General features: G+C 37.1%; 1 protein-coding gene across 14 annotated transcripts in view; it reads left to right on the top strand.

Moving 5' to 3' along the window:
• KLHL32 (kelch like family member 32) overlaps positions 1-21863 on the top strand; it is a 130837-nt gene that overhangs the window by 70689 nt on the left and 38285 nt on the right. For 13 of the 14 annotated variants that reach the window (XR_010070388.1, XR_010070387.1, XM_063329928.1 and 10 more), the window contains one exon: positions 17622-17837. The exons of the other annotated variant lie outside the window; for it this stretch is intronic. Coding sequence is in view for 11 of the 13 variants with exons in the window: in XM_063329928.1 (XP_063185998.1) it covers positions 17622-17837 (216 nt within the window). In the remaining 2 variants the exon portion in view is untranslated. The remainder of the gene's footprint in view (positions 1-17621; positions 17838-21863) is intronic. 14 annotated transcript variants of the gene reach the window in all.

Genomic DNA, 21863 nt, shown 5'->3' with positions numbered 1-21863 from the left:
GTCTGAGTTATGTAACTGACTGTAGATGTAAGAAGTTTTGTCTTTTTCCTCAGCTGTTTGTGTATTCAGTACCAAAGAGAGCCCCAAACTGCAAATTATTTCAACAATCAAAGAGTCTTAGTAAGGAGGGAATGCTATTGAGAATACGTGTTTTTAATGGAATTTCTTTCTACTGATCAACATCAACTTAATATTGTGTGGGTATAGCTGTAGTAATCCGTTCTTAAACCAGAGGTTGATTTCCACTGTCATTCAGAGACCTGGGACATAAGATTGTCCATATTTGAAATCCTAAAGCTAAGTGATTTTTCTGTGTTTTCTGAAGTCCAGTGTTACTGTTTTCAGTTCTGTATACCTCCTGAGTTACATTCAAGGTAATAGGTGTGAGTGAGGGGTCTGGAGGTTGCAGAACTGTCCAAAGCAACCCACTTGTTTCCAAGAGGCAGGACACGGCATGATTGTTAGCACTTACCCTTTTAACTTTCTGCTGCCAGATCCAGCACATCTTGTGAAGAACCAACTCAATTTACATGCTGTTATGTTTGTGGGTTGGACAGTTGCATATTTTCGATACAGCCTTATTAGAAGTGGTGTTAGCTGACTGTCCTTTTACTAAATGCTGTAAATAGTTTCCTATTCTCACAGTAGCTAGGTGCAGCAAGCATAGTAGACAAGAGCGGTGATCCTGCCTGCCATTAAAATTCCCCTTACTGTTAAAAATTGTTCTTGGGATCATAAATGTTTTTGTGTGAAGGGAAGCTAAAAGTTTGATGCCAATTTTCCCATTAGTTTTAACTGCATTAAGTTCTAAGCTAAATGATAAATGTACTAGGTTACCTTTTAGAAACTTCATTACAGTGGATAAAACTCTGCCACAGGTACATCTGTCCACTTGCTACTGATGTCAGTTGTAGCATCATCTTTAAATAGGGCTAATTTAAGGTGAAAAGAACAATTTAGGTGAGCAATTAAAATGAGTCTGAAAAAACAGAGCACTCTACAGCAGCAGTCAATTGGAGTTTTCTTGGAGCTGCCTCTGTACTGTATAATGTGAGCAGGATCAGGCCTGGAATGCAAAAATTAGATTAATCAACTCACAAATGATAAAATAAGACCTCCTGGAATAATTCTTGGTAATAATTGAAGCAGGCAAATTGTTTTGGGTAGGGGCATTTGATTGTTAACCTTCTACTGTAGTGGTCAATCTAGGTTTATAAAGCAAATTTTTTTCATGGTGTATGAGCACCTAATGATCTGGATCTTTTCTTCTACTAATTTTAAACTATCTGAATGTGTTTATATATTGAAATATGTTACTGTTTTTAAAAGGAAGAAGCTACAAATGAATTTGCCTGTGAAATTAAAAGGAGTGTACATATGTGGTGGGTCCAGAGCTTTAAAGCTATTTATTTTTCTTCAATCCAACTTCTCCATTTGGAACGGTGCCAAGAACACAATCTCAACTTTCACTAAGATACACTCTTCAGAGATGAATTAATTCTTACACCAGAGATTGAGAGCATCACCTTTGTATTGCTAGAAGCCCCAGCTCAGTTGGGATTTTAGCTCCTGGGTTTTTCATATAGACCAAATTAAACTGCTGGGAAAAAATCTAAAGGTCATCTACCAACCAAGGCTTGACTTTTTTTAACTAATACTGAGTTTTCAATCTAAGTACACGCGTGCATACTCTCCGCCCCCTCCCTCCCCACTCCCCCAGAGTTAGAGTGGTGTTTTATAAAGCCACCACCATCAAACTTGAGTCTACCAACTTTAGCCTGTGGTGGAAAGAGTGACCTTCCCATACCAAGAATACAAAGTAGACAGCAATAATGTCGCCTTGTGTTTTGCTGGTTTTCGGTGTTATGCAGTCAGTTGTTGCTGTGCTAGCCTGCTATTTCTTTGAAGGAGCGTATTTTGTCAGCTGTTGAGTCGTTGAGCTATTGACAGCCATTAGGAAAGTTCTTGTAAAAAGCTCAAAAACAACTTTGGGAATTTATCTCCTCTCTCTATTTAACATACAGATACATTACAGAGATGCAGATTTGTATATATGAAAAGTGAATGCACTACTGAGGATTCCAACTTGGAACGGGACTGAGGAAATAAACTATGATGGTTTTCTCCATTTTTCAGTTGGCGTCAGTGAGGACAGTAAAAACGGTACATCCAGTCGCTTTGAATCCCATTGTTACTGTAATCCACGTGCTGCTATTTAGCAGCGATGTGATAGTGGGTATTCTGCTCCTGGGGTGTTAACTGTTTGAGCAAGTGGTGCAACTATCGTCAGGAGCCTGCTGGCTGTGTGTGTGTGTGTTCTACTTTTCCCAACGAAGTAATAATAGTTGGCAAAGCTGAACTGGAACTGTTGAGGGATGTATGAAAAACTGATGCTGGAATGTCTAGGTTTACTGTTGCTGGCAAGATTAAAGCTCCCCAGCTGTGTAGCTAGTTGTGTGGATACACATTGATGGTCCTCTGCATCAGAATGGCAGGAGCGGTTACAAGCTGGGGAGTGGGATATACTGCTCTGTCTTCCTTCTTTTTACCGTTTCTGTCAGGAAGGGAAGGCAGCTTTGTGTATTTTAAATAGGAACAAAAAAAGCTGTATTGTTTCACTGTTTCCCTCCCAGCCCTTCTCACGTTGTCTTTCTAGCCAGCGTGGTCTCCTTACCTGACCTCTTTGTCCCTCAGCCGCTGAAAGATTCCTGCTTCTGGAATCTTTCTAGTATTTTTATAGTAGTAATCAGAGGCTGATGAATCCTGAACTGCTTAGTGTACAAAATTCTTCTTTGTTTTTATTACCATCTGATCAATAGTAATGTTTGATGTGTGTCATCCCCGCCCCCCGGTCCCTCCTGCCCTGCAATGTCTTTAGCTTTTAATTCTCCTTACCAATTGAGGCAGTTTAGAGGCACGAAACCCCAAAATGGCATTATTTGTAATTGGGTAGTGCAGCTACCCTTATCCACTGGTGTCCTCGGCGACATGCCCAGTTAGCAGTCTGGCAGGAAAATTTGGTTTATTGGGAGAGATGAAACCCGAGAGACCGAATGGCTGAACTGGAGTTGAAATAAGGCAGTTGGGGCCCTTCCTCCCCAGGCGTGGGCAGCAGGTGGCAGTGTGAGTCCGTCCCAGTTTGAGCAGATAAATTCAAGCTAAAATCAGAAAAAATGAAAAGAAAAATTATTTATTTTTACTCCGTATTAGTCTTCTGACCTAATCAGTAAAAAAGTCATTATTCACACAACACTGGGCAATATGCATTGTAATTTTTAACAAATAATAGGAAACTGTTAATGTTTTCACAGGAAATACAGTTCTGTCTTGTGCAGCAATGGTCATTTATCACTGCACTTTGTGAAATCACTCATTTGTTCTAATTTGAATGTAAATGACTCTAAGGTTTTACAAATAAGGTGACAGACTCACATAAATGTAATTGCAGGGTTCATCTCTCTCTTTTTATATATCACTCATTAAGTTATGAATTAAATACATCGTATTAAACCAGGGGCATGTCCAATGATGATATTGTAATGGCAAATTACTCTATGCTATTAGAGGTGTATTTTTTATTCATGGACATTAATTTGTCATTAAGCGGCATTAGTTTAGCACTTTTATGTGGAAGACGTGACCTGAAAGAGGAGACTTACAGCTCTAATGTGAAAGAACAGGAATACAGCAGATATACAGAGCTCCTTTTTACCTCCTGTAAAGAAGCAGAGGGAGATTTTATTTAAATTTGCTTTGATCTAAAGCAATTTGAGTTGTGTTAAGCCGTTTTAGCAAAGGTATTTCTGAAACGTGAAAATGCTTCGGTTATAAAGTATTTACCAATATGGGAAAACCCAGAATGCTAAGTACAAAATGGTGACTATAAATCATTTGTAACCTATGAACCTGAAGAGAACGTTGGGCCTGAAGTGAGTTACAATCTGATTTTATCTCAGAAGTATCACTGCGGTAGAGTTAATTGTCCATCTTTTCTTTGCTCTGAACTGGCTTAGCCAAAATAAAACTTACTTTTTCTTTCCTTCTTAATCATGAAGCAAGTGTCTTTTACCTCCTCTATACTTTGTATTTTTAAACACACTATTACTATTTTCACGGGGATCAATTTCAAGTTTGAAATTTTAAGCAGGAGCAGAAGCTTTCTGAAGAAAATGAATGAAAGAGTGTATTATTTGATGGAATTTGAGAGGCAACTTGACACTTGAAATGTTAAACTGAGGAAAATAGTGAATCACTCAGTCTACTTCATCTTTAAAAGATATTAAAAAGACCGTGTAAATTTTAGTTTCATTTTATAGTCAGTTTAATAGAAGAGACTATCCTTTCAAAGCCCTGTTTACTTAATGGTGGAGATGGACTGAAGTCACAAGGATCCAAGTTGATACATCCTCCAGTTTGGCATCTTTAGTCCAGCTCTCATTAAAGGCAAAATGTCTGAACTTGATACAAATCTTGGTAGTTGATTCCTTGCCCTCCCACCCCTCCCCCTCTCCCCGCCTTGTATATTATGTTTTTCTGATGGCTTAATCATTACTATTTGAGCCATCTATCTGAACTGCTCACAACACATGGAGCTAGTGCTAGTTAAGAAGAAAGATTTTAATGAAAATTACCTAAGCCCAAAGTATACATAAGTAGTTTCAGAAAGTGAACAAGTTCAGTTACCTGACTTGTCTTCTAACTACTAGTTTTAACTACTGTTAAATACTATTTCAGTACTTAGAGAAACATTTTTGGCTGAACCATTTCAGTTAGTAAGGGAGCACAAAGAAGGAAACAAGTTCCATGTAAGGCTGTTGATATTTTCCAGATGTCTTTCCAGTAGATCTCTTAGCAGCAGTAAATGAAACAGCATTTTAGCACGTTCCATCACTTATAGTGTTTTGTTTGCACAACTGCATCAGAGTAGAATTTGCCAGGGAACCAGTATCTTGCTTCAGAATTGTGATGTAGCCTAATTCTATTTAAAACAAAAAACGCATTTCTGTCCAGGGTATTGAATAGGCCTTGAACCCAGAATGAATATAAATGCGTACGTGCTGTCTTACTGAATCTTCAGCCAATATGCAGTCAGAGCTTTGAAAGTTATAAATTGTCCTCATTCATCTCACTAATTCTAAAAATGAAAGATACGAACCTAAAGATTAGTGGTATCAACAACTTTATTAACCATCAGTAATGTCCTGCAAGTGTGTTACTCCAAGCTGGAAAATGTTTGTAACTTTATTCACTTGTTTTCCTGTGTAATCTATTCTAAACATCTGTTTATTAATTTGGAGGAAGTTGCTGCTAAATTTCCCATCTGTTTCAACAGAGTCTTACAGAATTTGTGATTTCTGCCACAGAGAGTGTCTAGCTGCATGGGTGGCATTGGATCTTGAGTGACTTAAACCAGGACTTTTATTAGCAGTTCAGTGGCAATTCAGATGGTAACACTTGGAATTGTCTCTACAGTAATTTTTATAGGATGTGTTGTGTCCTCTAGAGGAGTAGTAATATATTGGCTGGATTTACCTCATAAACACTTTTATCTTTGTTGTGAAAGTTTCCAAAGCCACTCAAAGGAGTTTTTTTCTAAATGTTTTCCAAATGTTTTTCTAAATGTTTACCAAAAGCTACATGTCTTCTAGTTATATATGCAAAAGGACTTGAATTTCCATAGCATCTAAGCACACCTGTTTATCATGAGGAAAGTACTGTAGTAACCTCAGGTAGGTTCAGCCCTCAAAACACATTGGAATTGGAATTCCCACTGATGTGAAATGACATGTTGTGGACGTGGAGAAAGCTAGAGGGACAGGCCCCATGTTGTATGCCAGGCCCCAGATCAGTGCTATATGTGCTTGTATTTTGTTTTTGCCTGCCTCACAATATTTTTGCTCATATTTGTGGCATTACCATCTTCATGGGTAATTAAAATAAGCAGGGAGTATATGTATAACAATGGCAATGTCAAGGACTCCCGGAGACTGATATTGAATGTTAACTGGGACTAAATGCTTGAAAGTATTTGACTACTAGATGCTGTTGCGAGTCTTAACTTGCATATGTATTATATAGCATTGGTAAAAAGTTCTAATCAAGTTCTGGACTCAAACAGCACCATTCAGCCCTGGACCAAAAGTGGAAGAGATTAATGGAACTTCTTGAAAAGGAATAAAACAAGTAGCAAAAATGATCAGTGTGTGTGGCAAATATTTTGGGGTTGGGGAAGACAAAAAACATTAGGTATATGTAACCTTTGATAAGCTGTTGTTAGTGTTTTGCTTTTAGGTGTGGTTGAAATCTTTTGAAATTTGGATGTTTTAGCATCTTTTCTTATTAAAATATGTACTGGAAAAGGACCAAGTTTTATAACATTGTACGGAATAATCATTGACTAAAAACTTTTTCAGTAAGCTCTAGTTAGTTTTTAAAAAAACAGTTACTGTTCTTGTTAGCTTAGTTACCTCAAAAAGAATGTATTTCTGCAGCTAATCTATGTCCTTCCTCTAAATGCCCTTCTGATCTTCTGTTAGAGGGTGTCTGGCTTCACTTCATTCTAATTGTGTTTAAAAGTGGGTACAGAAGAGACGCCCTTCATATACTTCAGGATTTTGAGATACTGGCGAGTGTCTGTAGTTGTGAACACTTAGAAATTGGGCCCATGATGATCTATCCTGCCTTTAAAGGTGGTGTCTTCAAGGTGAAATCTTAAAGCCAGTGAGAATTTTGTCATTTGGTTGTGTCTTGCATATATGATGCATTGATTAAATTGTTTTTTCTTCTATATTTCTCTGGAAAAAAAAAACACCTTGGTGGTAAAGCAGGGGGGGGGAATCATTTTTTTTTATTCTTGGTAAGCACTGCTAGAAACTAAATGAACAAAATTTATCATGATCTTTGAAGGCTCATGCTTTCCTGATGCTTAGCACCTTCAGCAGTGTGAACATTCACGTGTGTCAGTTTTGAGAGGACTTGTGACTTGTTTGGCACTACTGAAGGTCAGATGCAGGAACTGTCAAACTGGACATTGAATCAAGGTCCACTTCTTACATTTGGCCTTTGCCTTTTCTAGGTTTTCTGTTTTGGAGAGTCGTATTTATAGTAATTTCTGACCAAGAGAGTGATAAGTGAATGCCTAGTCAATAATTCTTAAAATACAAGCAACCCCTCCCTCCCCAATCCTAATGCATACTGATTATTTTTTTTTTTCTAAATTCAGTGGTGCTTCCAGAATTTTTTTCATTCTTTTACTTTTCTTCCCATATGTGGACAACTACTAGCCTTTTTTATCCTGTTTACCTCCTGAAATCGGTTCTGATTATTATGTAGTAAACCTACTAATTAGCACACCTCCTAGTCATGGGAAAGAGATGTTCTTGTCACTGCATAAATTTAGGGGCAGAGTGTTGTAGAGGATTTTATTTTACTGAGACAAATGCTTATACAAAACATGTTACAGACATTTTGCTGATGTGTTGAGCTACATAAATAAGTTGTGTTAAAGTTGGAGGTGGGGAAGAAAAGAATTATCTAACTAGTGGAGCACTGGAGTGGGTTCCAGGCATTTGAGGTTCTGTTTTTTGTATCTTCTGCATCATGGGAAATGTTTTTAATTATTCTTCTGCTCCTCCTTTTTTTACCTCTGTAAAATGAGAATTTGCCTTGGTTTAGTGCTGTGAGCAAAAAATTTCTTAGTGATTTCTGTGGTGAGGTCAGATATTCCAGGAGCATAGAGATACCTGAAAAAATAAGTTTTCCAAATAAAACATATTTTGCAACACCTTTAATGTTGCCTTCTTATCATTTGCGTACTTATAATCAGGCTCTCTTAACTGCTGAGTACTCTCATATCTTCCTGCAGCTGCAACAAGTCTCTTATTCTTCAGAGGAATATGAAACCATATACTCTCAAGCTCAAATTGCGCAAATATTTCCTTCTTTAACTGTGCAGACAATTGGTTAAAAACTTGTTGTATTGCAGTCTTTTCTTTTTTTTTTTTTTTTTATGCAGAGTTGCAAAATGTTTGTAATTACACAAAGGCAATGCAAACAGTCCTGTTCTTCCTAGTCGGTGGCCAGGGTAGCTTTGATCCTACATCCGTGAGTCAGAAACTGTTTTCTGAAAATTTGGTCAGAGATTTTTTGCTTGGGTATATTCTCTCCATTTTATAAATGTATTTGCTCAAGATCAAATCCTCCAGGAGTCTTTCTTTAAAACAAACAAACAAACAACAAAATATAACAGCAACAAAAACCAACCTAAGTTGAGCACCTTAAATCTTGCGAGGTTGATTTTTCCAGCCTATAGAATTTTCATATCCTTGAAGTACAGACTTCAGAACTGGGACTGATATTTGAGCAGTAGCCTTAAAAATGCAGCGTTAAAGCAGCAACAGTGTTTGCTTCTTTTATTGGACAGTACTCTGTGCATTTTATGACATGAGCTTTTCTTTTTTTTTTTTTTTTTTTTTTTTTTCTTTTCCCCCGCAGTGTGGTTCTGAGAACTGATGTTGCTATTTGTAACTGCTTCTTAGTGCCTCCTGATGGCCTGGAAGTGTTGTTCCAAATAGAGCCTGGTATATTTTCTGTATCAGATATGTTACTCGTTCTCAGATATGTTGTTTTTTTTTTAAATCACTTTGCCAGGAAAGCCAGACGATACTCATATTCTTTCATTCTAATAATTTGTTACCCCACTGCTTTTGCAGAGCCTTCTGCAAACTCTGTGGGCAAAACTTGCCATTCTCTAGTTCAATTAAACTGTTAACAGTAATGGAGCAAGAATCAAATTCCTTGAGAACTTTGCTGGAAGAAGTTACACTGCTTTATAACTTGCCATTAATAACTTCATTTTGAGATTGTCATTGAACAAATCTTTGATCCGTCTAAGATGCATCCTACTAAATGTATGTAATATATGAAATTTATGAAATATTGTGATGCCCAACTTTCTCTGATGCTCCTTGTGTTAAATTTGACCCGTTTTATTCTGCCAATATTTCTTGTAAACTTGTGAAAATGAGATTTTTTTGAGGTTTCCAAAAAATATCTTCCCCTTCTGATGCCTTATTCCTTTCATACAAGTCAAATGTTAGCTGGGGTGATATGATTCTTACGATGCATCAGGAACTACCGATTTCAGATTAGTGACTGATTCTACTTTGTCTATCAAAATTATACTTAGTATTGAGTTATCTTGCACTGGATTCAGCCATTCTGTAGATAGAGTATCACATATTGCCTTAAAATTCTGAGAGAGTTTTGTGTATTTGGGTTCTGGATTTGTTGATTTGGGATTCTGAAACAGAGTTTTTTGAATCATATTATATATTCCTTGTGCATGAACACCTCCTCTGTTCTTATTTAGACCTGGAGTGTTAACATTAGTATATTGATAGCTTTGCATATGCTCCCTGTTTGTTCCTTAGCGCAGTATCATGAGTGTTGACTTCCTTTTTTAGTTAGAGAGTATCCTGCTATTATCCATCTTCATCATTATTCATTTACATTTGTGCAGAACAGTTGGAGGAACTATCGCCCAGCCTCCTTGAGCAGCCACATCTTCTCTGGATTGTGATTCTAATTCTCCTGATGGATTCCAGTACTTTTTTGCCCTTTGTTATCTCTGGGCTTCTTGTCTGGATCTGCTCTCCTGTTCTGTGGTCTGGGTTGTGTTTTTTTTTTTTTTCTTTTTCGTACTTCTGCATTTGAAAGTGGTGGTGTCTTTCTCTGACCTGCAGGGCTCCAAAGTCAATCCTAAGTAGCACAGCAGAAACGGACTTTCAGCCTTCAGGTTTTGTCATGGTGATTTGGCCCACAGCGAATAAGCACGCAGACAGGATCTTGCTTAGCTGTGGAATAGCTGATGGACAGTGCAGCTAGAATGGGATGAGATTTTAGCTGCAAAACTCAAGGAAGTGATTACTGAGCATATCCAAATTATTTATTTTTCTAGAGGCTGATGAAGGGGGGCAATGGAAGTTTTTCACAGTGATGGCAATTCCTATGAGCTATTTCCATTCTGGATATTTTTAATGTGGAAGAGCAATGATCTTTTCCTGTCAGTCTCATTCCTTGTGATATACTTTTTAAGATGTTTTCAGGAGATTTTAATAGAGATAGGGATTAAGAATAAAAATCACACTTTAACATACTGCGTATAGAATTTCTAGTGGTTTTTCTACTTCTATTTTCACTGTGTTTGAAAGTTTTGATACTTTATATTGATTTTAAACTTACTTTGTCTTTCAGAATATTAAGGGGGTTTCCTTGCCTGCTTTTGAAACAAATCTTAAGAAAATTATTGAAATCATTTTTCCCCCCTGGTACATACGAGGACAATTACAAGATCTGTTACTCAAATATAGAAAGAAATTAAGTAAGCAATTGGAAAATAATTTCTGAGCATCCTCAGTAGAATCTACCACATCTCAGTGGCTCATACTCGATTCCCATTTGTAACATGTCATATTACTTCTCTCCTGCCTGGCAGACAGAGAGCTGTTACTGTGTCTCACTTGAGGACCAAGTTTACAGAGAATTTTTGTGTATTAAATTGTAGGATGGCTTTGAGCTACTAATGTGATACCATAAAAAAAAAAAGGCCGTTTGAGTCTAGGATAGTGCATGCAAGGTAATTTATAAAGCTAAGGAAGTACTAATGCTGGTGTACAAGCTACTGCTGAAAAATCAGGAGTACTGCAAAGAGTTTGCACATGCAGAAGAATAAATGAAGTCAAAGCAAGAGAGGTGTAGAAAAGGGCAGCTAAGATCATCAGGAAGACCTGTATTACGTGAGGAGATTAAAAGAGCTTGGCTTGTTTAGTCTAGCAAAATGAGGGCTGAGGAGGAATATGATTGCTTTCTGTAAATATATCAAGGGAATAAATAGTGGGGGAGGGGGGAGCAGGGAGAGAGACAGTGCTGTTAGAAATAAAAGGTAATGTTGGCACAGGAGCAAATGCATATAAACTGTCTGAGTAAATTAAGCTGGAAATCAGGAGACGGAGTCTCAAAGTCAGGTGAGCCTTCTTGTAATAGTAGTTGGGAGCAAGAGCAGAGAGAGTTTTAAGATGGATCTTTCTTAATTTATGACAAAGAGGGTTTGATGAGCTTGTCCAGTATAGTAGGGAAATAGGCTTCCACTCCTGTATTCTCATGGCATTGAACTGTTGTAAGAGTCTACAAAAGAATTGGAAGCAACAGTATTGTACAGTCCTGTTTATCTTTATTCTTCTTGTTGATGGTAATTTTTTTTTAACTGCTACTCTTGTGAATTTTGGGTTTCTAAAAGGACAAAACTGTCTGGATTTGACCAAAAAAAAAAAAAAAGTGAGCATTTACCATAAAATTTTGCTGATGGTTGATGGATTAGCCAAGTAGTTTTCAGCTGTCCTCAATCTCTGCAGTAACATTGAGGAGTTAGAAAAAATATAAAGTAATGAAACACCTGTAAAGACTATGTACCAATATTCTGTGATGTCTGCTGGAGTAAAGAATGCAGGATTATGTCATTCCTCATAACATATTTGAAGAAAAGACAGGCTCACATAATTGGCAAAAACTGTAAACATTGGTAAATCTGATGAGATCCTCCCTTTGGGTTTGGTTTTGTACCATTTGGGAAATGGTATAAAAGGGCCAGGTGAAGAGTTAGATGATCTCCATGTTTTGTTTCATCCCTGTATTTTTGTTAAGTAATACTGATTGCTATAGTTATCTTGCCAGGAATACCTGGCAAGATGTGAAGCCAGGTGAGATGTGAAGCTTTTCATCTGGGGAGTTTCTGTGCCAGGTGCAGTTTAAAAAAAAAAAAAAAAAAAAAAATCCCACAGCAGCATCTGTTTAGCAAGGGAAAGCAGCTGTTGAAAACTCTACGGAAAGTTGCCTGTGGATGTTCCAATGGTACCATGGAACTTTAACTGTGTAGTCTTAATGTTTCATTATTATATTTCTTTCCATGATATCCATAATCATGTATGCAATATATAAAAGTTATGTATAATCAGGGTCACTTAAAATATTTAATTGGGTTGCCATTTGAAAATATTTGTACTATTTAATAACTTTGATTAATCTGAGATTCTAGGAAGTGTTTACTTTTTTGGTTGTAGAGTATCTGCATGTGGCATGTTTCACTTTCTTTTTCGAAGACCATACCTATATCTCATCACATGAGCAATCTGAGAATGTCATGTCTTCCCTTTGTGAAGGTCACAGGCCTCCTCCAGGCCTTCAAAGAGGGTGCTCACTAGCACCAGCCCACAGGATTGAAACTGAAAACTAAGCAGATATAGGGAAGCGCCAAGTGAGAAGGGAAATTACTTCTCATAGGGAAGAGGGAAAATAATCGGGCTGAAATGTTGTAATATTGTTGCTCTTGTACTTAGCCCCACACCTACTTTCAAATAACAGCAAGGATGCAAAATAATTTTTCATGCCTAAAAGAGAAAACAAAAGCGAGAATTAAAGAAAGTGTTGGGAAAGTGATGATCTACCAGAAAAAATTAATTTTATAAAAATGAATCATTTAAAAAGTCGTTCTTTACTGTGCCTATAAATACATCTACAGTCTGCACTGTAGAAGATGCTATCTTCTAATAAATGTAAACACAGCTTTATACACTGCAAAATCCTGCCCCAGCTGTTCCGCTGTGACCAGGCTTCGGCAAAATGTCTTTCATGGTTCAACTGTATGGCTTTGGTGTTTAGTGGAGGAACATTTCAAATAAGATCTAAAATTTAATTTTTGAAGGATTCATGCCTGTGCTTATTATGAAATAGGTATGTCTGTTGCTGCGCTGTTGAGAACGTACGTGATCTGTTAGTTCTTAGGTAAATGTGTGAGGTTTTGCAGAACTAGAACCTTTGATATAGAAAGGAAGAGCTAGAACCAAAAGAAGAGAATTTCATTTAAAATTGTGTTGTTTCCTTTTGTTGTCGATAAGTATGTTTTTTGTCACTACAATTTTTCATTTTGTTGCTATCCCTTATCTATTTAGAGTCTGTCTTTGCTATGATTTATGTCAAGGTTCTCTTCTGAATGGTGGAGCTGGTTCATAGTATTTAACATAGCAGAAAACCTGGAGAACTTGGGCTGCTTAAGGATTTTGAATAAACACGTCCCTGTCCCAGAGAGCTCACACTTCCTTTTTTTGTTTTGAAGAGGCTGAACCCCTTTTAGGATAAGGGAAAATAGTGTCACCATGCAACTCTTCTCTGTTACAGCAGCAGGGCTAGTCATTTAATACCTTGATTTATAACAGTGTTGTAATCTAAATAGGAAGCAGGTGGAGTTACAACTGGGTATGATACTTTGGATATTAATGGCTTGGCTTGGCAGTGGAATTCTAAAGCTGTATATACTTTTTCTGTCTTAATTATGCATTCATTAAAAGCTTTTATACCCAACAGAATAAAGTAAATATTGTTTGATCTCTGTAGTGTGCTCCCAGACTGTAGATTTGCACAGCAGGGTCTTGATAATCTGAATAAATTGTATTTCCCCAAGGAGTTTATCTTTCAAATAAGGTCATAAAGAAATGCATTCTTTCCCCTTAGTTCTCCTTGTGCTTTTTCTGCTATTTATAGCGCGGAGCAGAGGAATAGAGGTATATTGTAGTCTGCTGTGTTCTTGGCTATGATTAACTCTAATTTATCAATCTGTTACATCCTTTTCTGTGGCTTGTGCAAGGCAATTATTCTTTAAAGTACAAACGAATAAAGATGGATTTAGAAGTAATTTAAATACAATGTTTATATCTATTTTTCCTGTTTGACAATTTATCATATCTCTATATTAAAATACACCTCTGTATTAAAATAGGGACAATGTCACGTAATTTATTTTGAATATTTAATATTGTCATCTTTCAGATTGTTTGTTCGGAAAACCCTTATGAGGGTTTTAAATGTCAGCTCATTGTTAAATGGGTTTGGCATGTAAAGGTTGATGCTACTGAATCAGAAGACCAGTGGTGTAGAACAATGGATTCTCTTGCTTCAGAGAGAAGGGAAGAGGGGGGATGTATAGTAAGTAGAATGCATAGGATCAAAGATAGTTCCTCGTTTTAGAAGTAGACACTGATAAATAATTTGGCCAATTTATTAAATTGGTTTGAGTTTACTGTGAGATTTTAGAACTATTTCAACTGTTACTTGTAAGATCTGTAGATATATGTAATCTTATACAAATTTTCTTAGTCTGAATGTGTTTCAGCAGTGTAATTTACCTCATATTAGAAGAGATAGGATTGCTACCTTTCCCTAATTCTCTTCCGCTCTTAGTGACAGTTCTGCTTGTGTTCATATTTCATCCTTCAGTTCAAAAAAGATAAGTGGCATATATTCAGAAGTTTATAAAAAAACAAGATTAAAAGTTTCAATAATTCACATAAGCCTGTTTTGTATTGCATATTTTTAAAGAATGTATGCTGTGATACAGTACCAGAAGAAAGTTGGACACGACTTTTAAATTTTGTAGCTGCTCTTTTAATACAATATAATGAAACTTGTGGGAAACAGAGACTGCCAGAACTTATTCATGACCACATCTAAATTTCCTATTTAGTAAGCTATTTGATTTTTTTTTTTTGTTAACAAAGTTTTAATTCAATTAAGGGTTCGGTGTGAAAATCTGTTTTGATTAATTGTTGACAGTGATTGCTTTGATACTCCTGGTTGGTTGCTGTTGGTTTTTTTTTAAGCTATAAGGTAAGGTGTTTTGAGTTTTTTTTGTTGGTTTGTTTGTTTGTTTTCAATGAACTTACTGCTTTTTAGTCTGATGTTTCTGAAAGTCTTACTGCCTATGACTAGGTTATGTGATCTGTGGTATACATCTTGCAATCTCAATGTGACATTTTTGCCCTCTAATATCATCACAGGGACAGTAATGTACACCACTGTATAATTTTGACTTGAATATTGCTATGACAGTTTGATAATTTTCATTTGTAAAAGCTATCGCACTACTTGCTTCTTTGATTGTGAAATACAATCCTGTAGATCAACTCTATCCTTACAGAACCAGGAACAAATATTTCTGATTACAGGCCAAGACCAGTTTTGACAAAATATACTTGGAATATTCATCAAGCGGTAAACCATAAATCCCGTAGGTCACTAAGGCGTTATGTTAGGCAAAGCATCAAAAATCCTCTGACGCTTACCAATCAAAATAAGTAAACAAATGAATAGACAAATAAATAAATAAGCATCTGAAATAAGTGAGCACATATAAATAAAAATAAATAATATTGTAAATAAACAGATCCTGAGAGTTTATTTATCCATCCATAAGTATATTTGTCCTCTTCAACTGTATGACAGCTTTCATGGAAAAACTTCAGTTGGCCTTGATTTGAGGGGATAGGGGGGTTTGGGGGATCATCAAAAATGCCTAAACCAAAAGTGAAGGTTTACCAATGTGTTTCAGATTTCACTGAAAATGTGAAGATTTTTCAGGGGAAAACTGCATTTGTGTGTTGTTTTACTGTTTCTCGCTAACGAGGAAAGATTTTACTATGTTATCTCAAGTCTTGTCCTCTTCTGAAGTCCACCAAAAGCCATCTGTCCTTCTCCGTTAACACTCAATGGGGTTTGATCAGGCCTGTATTTTTACTTGGGCTGTTGATCCTCAGATCACAATGCTTGATTACTTATTTGTTTATTTTGATCCTCCCCAGATATAGCTGTTAACTACAAAAGAGCTCAATAAATATACACTGAGCTCTTCTAAATTTCTTTCTGGATGTTTGGCGTTCATTCAATCAGGGAGTTCTTTGAAAAGATAGTCTTCCAAACCAGGGATGATAAACCATGGTTGTCGATTGTCAAATGCTGTGATGTTTACTTTGATGATACTCCTATGCGTTGTTGCCACCATGGCATGGCCATCACAGAAGTGGTGGTGTGAGATACCATCTGTGATCTGCAGATATTAAATCACTGAGCAAGCACACAGACCAGATAGTTCTCATGTAAAATTCATTCCTTTCTCTTTCTTTTTGCAACTGGGGAGGATTTATCCTTACCTCTTCTGTGTTAGTGCGAAGAGGAACTGACACTAGAATATCTGTGGCGTTTGGGATGATGGCTGGTAGTGCTTGTTCTGACAACGTAAAGAACTTTTCTTTGTTCATCCAAGAAAACAATTTGAAACTCCTTTGCAGCAGTTTAAGTAGATAATGAATAGGATTTATCTTCAATGTACAAGCCTGCCAGGGAAGGTGCATGGTTCAGACTGGGAGAGTATGTAACAAGCAGGAGCCTCCACAGGAATTTGATTCATTTTCCTCCAGTACTGACTCCTCTAAGCAGGTGAAAAAAATTCTTTCTCCACTCTCCATTGCATATGCATAAACAGCTCCACAGTCATTGGGACAGCCACCCAATTCACACGTTCAAGATGTAGTCCATAAAACATTCCAAAAAAACCCCTCTTCGCACTTTCCCATCTTCCCTGTTGCTCTGCTCGATCTGCCAGCCGTGCAGCTCATTTGACATTTACAAGATTTCTTGTCAGTTTCATTTGGTGCTGCCATTCCATCCAGCAGAGCAGTGAAAGTGAAATTGACTTAATTTAGTCTGTTTCTCTTTCCTGCTCTAGTCCCTATGTTAACTAACCAGCAAAGTGAAACTGACAAGACTCCTTGTCATTTTCACACATGGAGCTGGTCAAGGAGAAGGCGGCTGATAGGGAGCAATGCAGTAAATTGGAAGATGAAAACCAGGATTGCGGAGGGGAGAGGGAGAGAGGTGTGAGCATACAGCAAGAACAGAGAAAACGGGTAAACGTGCTTATTTCCCAGCTGTCCTGGGTGCTTTATTTCTAAGAGGGATGAATTCTCGGGTTCTCCCCTGAAAAGCCTGTGCTCTAGAATAGCAGTGGTTAGCTGTCCAGATGCTAATTTACAAGGGATGCCAAGTTGAAAACGTTAGCCGGTGAATATAGGTTATCTGTTACCAGGATGGAAAAAACTTCCTGCTCTGAGTTACTGTAGCTTTTGTCTTCACAGATTCTCCGCTGCTAGAAGGAGGGGGAGAAAGAATACGAGGAAACATCCACTATAGGTTGATGTCAGTAGTTGGGGAAAAAAGGGTCTATTTGTTCATTGAAGATAAATTTATACGTAATAAAATGTAGCTCAACATCTCGTATTTTGTGAGGTTTCATGCAACTAAAAGTCATACTGCACAGGTGCTCTGACTCAATCAAACCAGTAAATAATGAACAAACAATTGCTTTGTAACAAACTATTGGAGTTAACAAATACATTTTTTTAATCCACTTGTTAATGCCTGCGAGCTCTTGTTACACAGTGTAAATCGTGCTGGTTTATTATTTTATGCACTAATCAGTATTTCTTTTTCTTACAGGTGCATATATAACCTTAGCAGTTGCAATATAAATTAGTACTATCATATATATTTGCATATGCACTGGTAACATTTACACATACATTTTGAATGAGGCTATGTTAATTAATTTCAAGTTATATTACCTTCCTTCTCCACAGCTCCAAAAGAACAACCTTTTTTCATTATCAGACCTGTGGGGGTTTTCGTTCTCTATTTTGGTTTTTTTTCTGAGACGTATTTTGTTTGCTTCACCCATTTAGGAATTAAATAGTTTTAATTACTTGGACCTGTATAAGCTTGCGGACCTCTTCAACCTCACTTTGTTGGAGAATGCAGTGGTTGACTTCTTAGTAAAACATCTCTCTGAGCTATTGAAGAGTCATCCTGAAGAAGTTCTGGCACTCCCATACTGTCTCCTTCGAGAGGTTTTTAAAAGTGATAGACTCACTTCACTCAGTGAAGAACAAATCTGGCAGGTAAGGAGATTGGTGAACAAGCAGAATGTGTGATACTCTGTAAACCATAGCAGTGATCTGTTGTTTTGAAACCCTGGAGCAATCTTGAGGGAGAATAAGCACTTGAGCAAAAACTGTGAATAACAACTGAAGGAAGTTTTTAAATGAAATTCAAAAACTGTTGTGTGTGTTAATGCAATTAGTTTGTTTGAAAGAGAAATTTATCTTATTGCTTAACTTGTGTTACTCCAATGCGGCCAGAGACTTCCTTCCAGATCTGACTTTGTTGGTGGGAAGAGATGGCCAATACATGCAACTCAATTATCCTTGCCTCTGGTGAGGCTAGTGCCACAAGTCTGGTGGCAAACCTGCTTCTGCAGTCTCTCCCATTCACTTCAGAAAAACTTAGCAGTGTAACTTCAAGTAGTTAGCTAACTTGTTTAGGCCACCACAGCTGACTTTGCCTGAAGCAGATTAACAAATCATCACGCAGACTGCTCTGCTCAGAGAAGAGTGGAGGCATCAGTGGAAGGTTTGTGGCAAGAAGCTGGAGGTGGTGATCGTTTCTTCTAAAAAAGCTGGCTCTAGAAAAGGACCAAGTTGCTAGCCATAGAATATTAACAAGATAAAAGCATTATATTGTGACCGTTGGTGTGATGGAGGGTGGGAAACCTAATATAAAAAAAACCCAACATGTAGCCTGTAAAGAGAAACACAAAAACTGAAACAAAATCTGTCCTTGGAAACATTCCTGTCATATGTCTGTAAAAATTACAATTCATGATATATTAGAAGGAAATCTCTATAATACTGGATACACAAACACTTCTTTCTGTTTCCTTTTGGCTGTCATGTTTTACAGAATGAAAGTATTTCAGGGTATTTCAAGGCAGAATGTAAATTTCTAAAAAGAAAGCACAGGTTTCTTTTCAAGAAAATGGGTTATCTTGGTCCAACAGAGAAGGCTGAGAGTCAGAAGATTGATTTATATTTTAGTCCCTGTTATTTATCATCTTATCTTTTGGATTATTCTAAGCAAATCTTTTCATCTTTAAGCTATCATTTTCTCAAAGTGTAAAATGGGTGTTCATCTGTGGGACACTTCATGTTCTGTAGATGAATAACATTGTGCAGGAGCAAAATATTTATTCTTAAAAAAATAAAAATGCCTAGTTAAACTCTTCAAACCACAAAGACAATATGTAGATGTAACTTAACCCTTCAGTCTGATAACTGGCATATTTGTTTCTGACACTTTGAGGCTTTAGATGATGGAGTATTTTACAAAGATTATATTTTCTTCAAATATTAATATATAGTTAGACTTTAGCCTGTCCTAGTCTCTGGAGGATGTCTGTACAACAGAACCTGCAGCACTCTACCCATGGCGGTGGGTTTGGTTTGGTTTTTTTAGGCATGATACTCTGGAGTACTACCCCATATTCCCTTTATCAGAAAAGGTTTTGATGTACAAGTTCATACGTGGGGCATGGCTGATTGGCCCATTGGGTTTTATCATAATTTCTCTGCTGGGGTAGTGAAATCTCCTAGCTATGTGCTTGGGTGTACTTCTGCGAGAAAAGTTACTACAGAAAGCCAGACAAGTATTATTTAATGCCGACTCAGTAGTGAACAAGCATATACAGAGTAATACACCCTATGCAACCTACTGAAACAACGTTTGGGAAGTGGGAGTTTTTAAATCTTGTGTCATTGTCCTGTCCTGCAGGAAGAGCTGAGAAATAATTTTCTTAATTGTGTGCACTCCAGTCAATGAACATTTCATGAGGCAAATAGGATAAAGCGTCTGTTTCTGTTGCAGGGTCATACTAGGGAGAGATACTTATAGGTAATATGCTGCTTTTTGAGTGACAACAAACTCCACACTGTCCATTTAAGTGTTATCATAATTGCCTCTCTAAAGGTTACTAATGCTGTTCCGAAGAAATTTTTTTTTTAAACTAGTTTTCCGCTGCAGGCAAAATGTGCGTGTGTCTTTTTAATTCAGTCTGTACAACCAGGAATAAATATATATCTATAAATATTCCAGGTCCCCAGAATGAATTAAAAGACACACATATATATTTACCAATTTAGGCATTCAGAAGGCAATAAGAAACTGGTTTTTTGCTTTATCTTAGTAAATAAGTAATTCCCTCATAGTCAACCCAATAGAAGAAAATCAAATCAGACCAGCTATATTGCCTCAAGTGTAGTTAAGTTCATCATTTTTGCTAAGGTTATAGTGGTAATGCAATATACCATGGAAGAATCTAATATTCAGCCCAGGGTGAAGATTGGGTATGCCAGAGGATTAGTGTCAGGGTGCTTTATAGAAGTGAAACTTGATGGACAGGCTGGAGACAGATCTACAGAATCTCATTAAATTGCTGAATTGTTCATTACTGAGCACTCTCACTGTAATAAAGTGCTCATTGACTTTGACAAATCCCCATCCCATGTCTTAAGGAAGAACAGCAAAGCAAGAGGTGTTGGGGAAGCTGGAGGAAATTGGCACAAAGTGGGGCAGATAATAGAAAAGCTGATGGGGGATGCTACCGTTTGATTTGCCTGTCTTACCTGTGACTAGCGTGGCCTTTTGCACACACACATGCATGCATGTTAGGGCGATAGGAATTCAGCGTGTCCCCGAGGCATCTCTACTAGTAGGGCTCCCATGAAGCCCTAAGCACAAATTAAAGCTTCCCTCAGAGCACCTCTAGAAAGGGTGTCACTGTCTGCAGAGCACAGTTATTTTCACTAGTTTAAATCCCCAGTGTCCAGTGGGTGATTCAATCCTACTACACATAAAGATTAAGGCAGTTATTTTAATGCATCGAAATGCGTACGCAGAGTGATGCTTGAATGCGATTGAAACTGAAGTGACTGCAGTTCATGTTTGTCACATTTTAATTTTTATTAGACTGCCAATGAACAGTTGCCCAATTTTAGTGAATATGGTGAAATATAACCTTGAACAAACCAAGTTTGAGAAAGTTAAACAGTGATATTAATGTCAATATACCAGGATATAGATTATGTGACTTCCAAACCAGGGTAAAGTGGACAAACTGAGTAGTTCATTCCTCCTTCTACCTCTTAAAATCTTATGAAATTCTTTGGCCTAATGTAGGTGTCTTATTTTTAGTGGAGACAATAGACAAGGAATATAATGATGTATTTCTAAAACAAATAAACAGCAAAAAGCCCACCAGAAAACCTCCATAGGCTGTAAAATTGGAGCAATTTATTACCCTCCATCATCAGGTTTTTTTTTTTATTGAGGCTAAGCCAGTAACAGTGATTATTAGGTGACACAGGATTTCTTTTCATACTGATTTTTTACATTTTACTAGCATATGAGATTATGAAATATTATTTTGTATATATGAAACTTATTATTTGTTTTCTGCATTAAAATGTGAGTAAACTTAAAGCAGTGGCATGGAAGAAAGGATTAAATAAAAAAAAAAAGAAAACCAAGGCAGAATCCTGAAAAAGTTGGAGGAAAAAAAAGCAAATCTGTTGTTATTTTTGTTCTTCATCATGAGATGTGCAGCACGCTTTTTTCCACAGGAAACGGTCATGATAAGGACATAAGTGTCTCGTTCATCATGAAGTGAAAAGTGAATCTTTTCATAATTGGCCATTACTAGAAAGGCTCATTGGCTCTACTTTAAGGAAGCAGATGAATTCTTTCCCTTGATAATTGAAAAGGTAACCAACCCTGCACGACAGAACGTTTTCTCGGAGAAGTCTAGCAGTAGAGGTCTTCTTGTTGGAACATTAGCAAGTAGAAAACAAGCCAAAGATTTAAGTAATAAACTGATGTTAGCCTTTGTTGTAGTATAGTTATGCCTTACCGCATTCATTATTAAAAACTTCAGTGTCATAAGGCTTAAATATTCGTATTTCAAGGCTTATACTAATACTTACAGATGAAAATATGTACTGGATCATTCCGCCTCCCAGCAGTACATTGGTCAAGTGATACTCTATTAAATACTGCACTTGGTCCAGGACGAACTCTCAAATCACATTTGGCAA

The sequence above is a fragment of the Chroicocephalus ridibundus genome, chromosome 3, assembly GCF_963924245.1.
Source record: "Chroicocephalus ridibundus chromosome 3, bChrRid1.1, whole genome shotgun sequence".
In the NCBI taxonomy this organism is placed as follows: Eukaryota; Metazoa; Chordata; class Aves; order Charadriiformes; family Laridae; genus Chroicocephalus; species Chroicocephalus ridibundus.
Note: the sequence above shows the minus strand (reverse complement) of the source record. Positions and strands in the feature narration are given on the sequence as shown.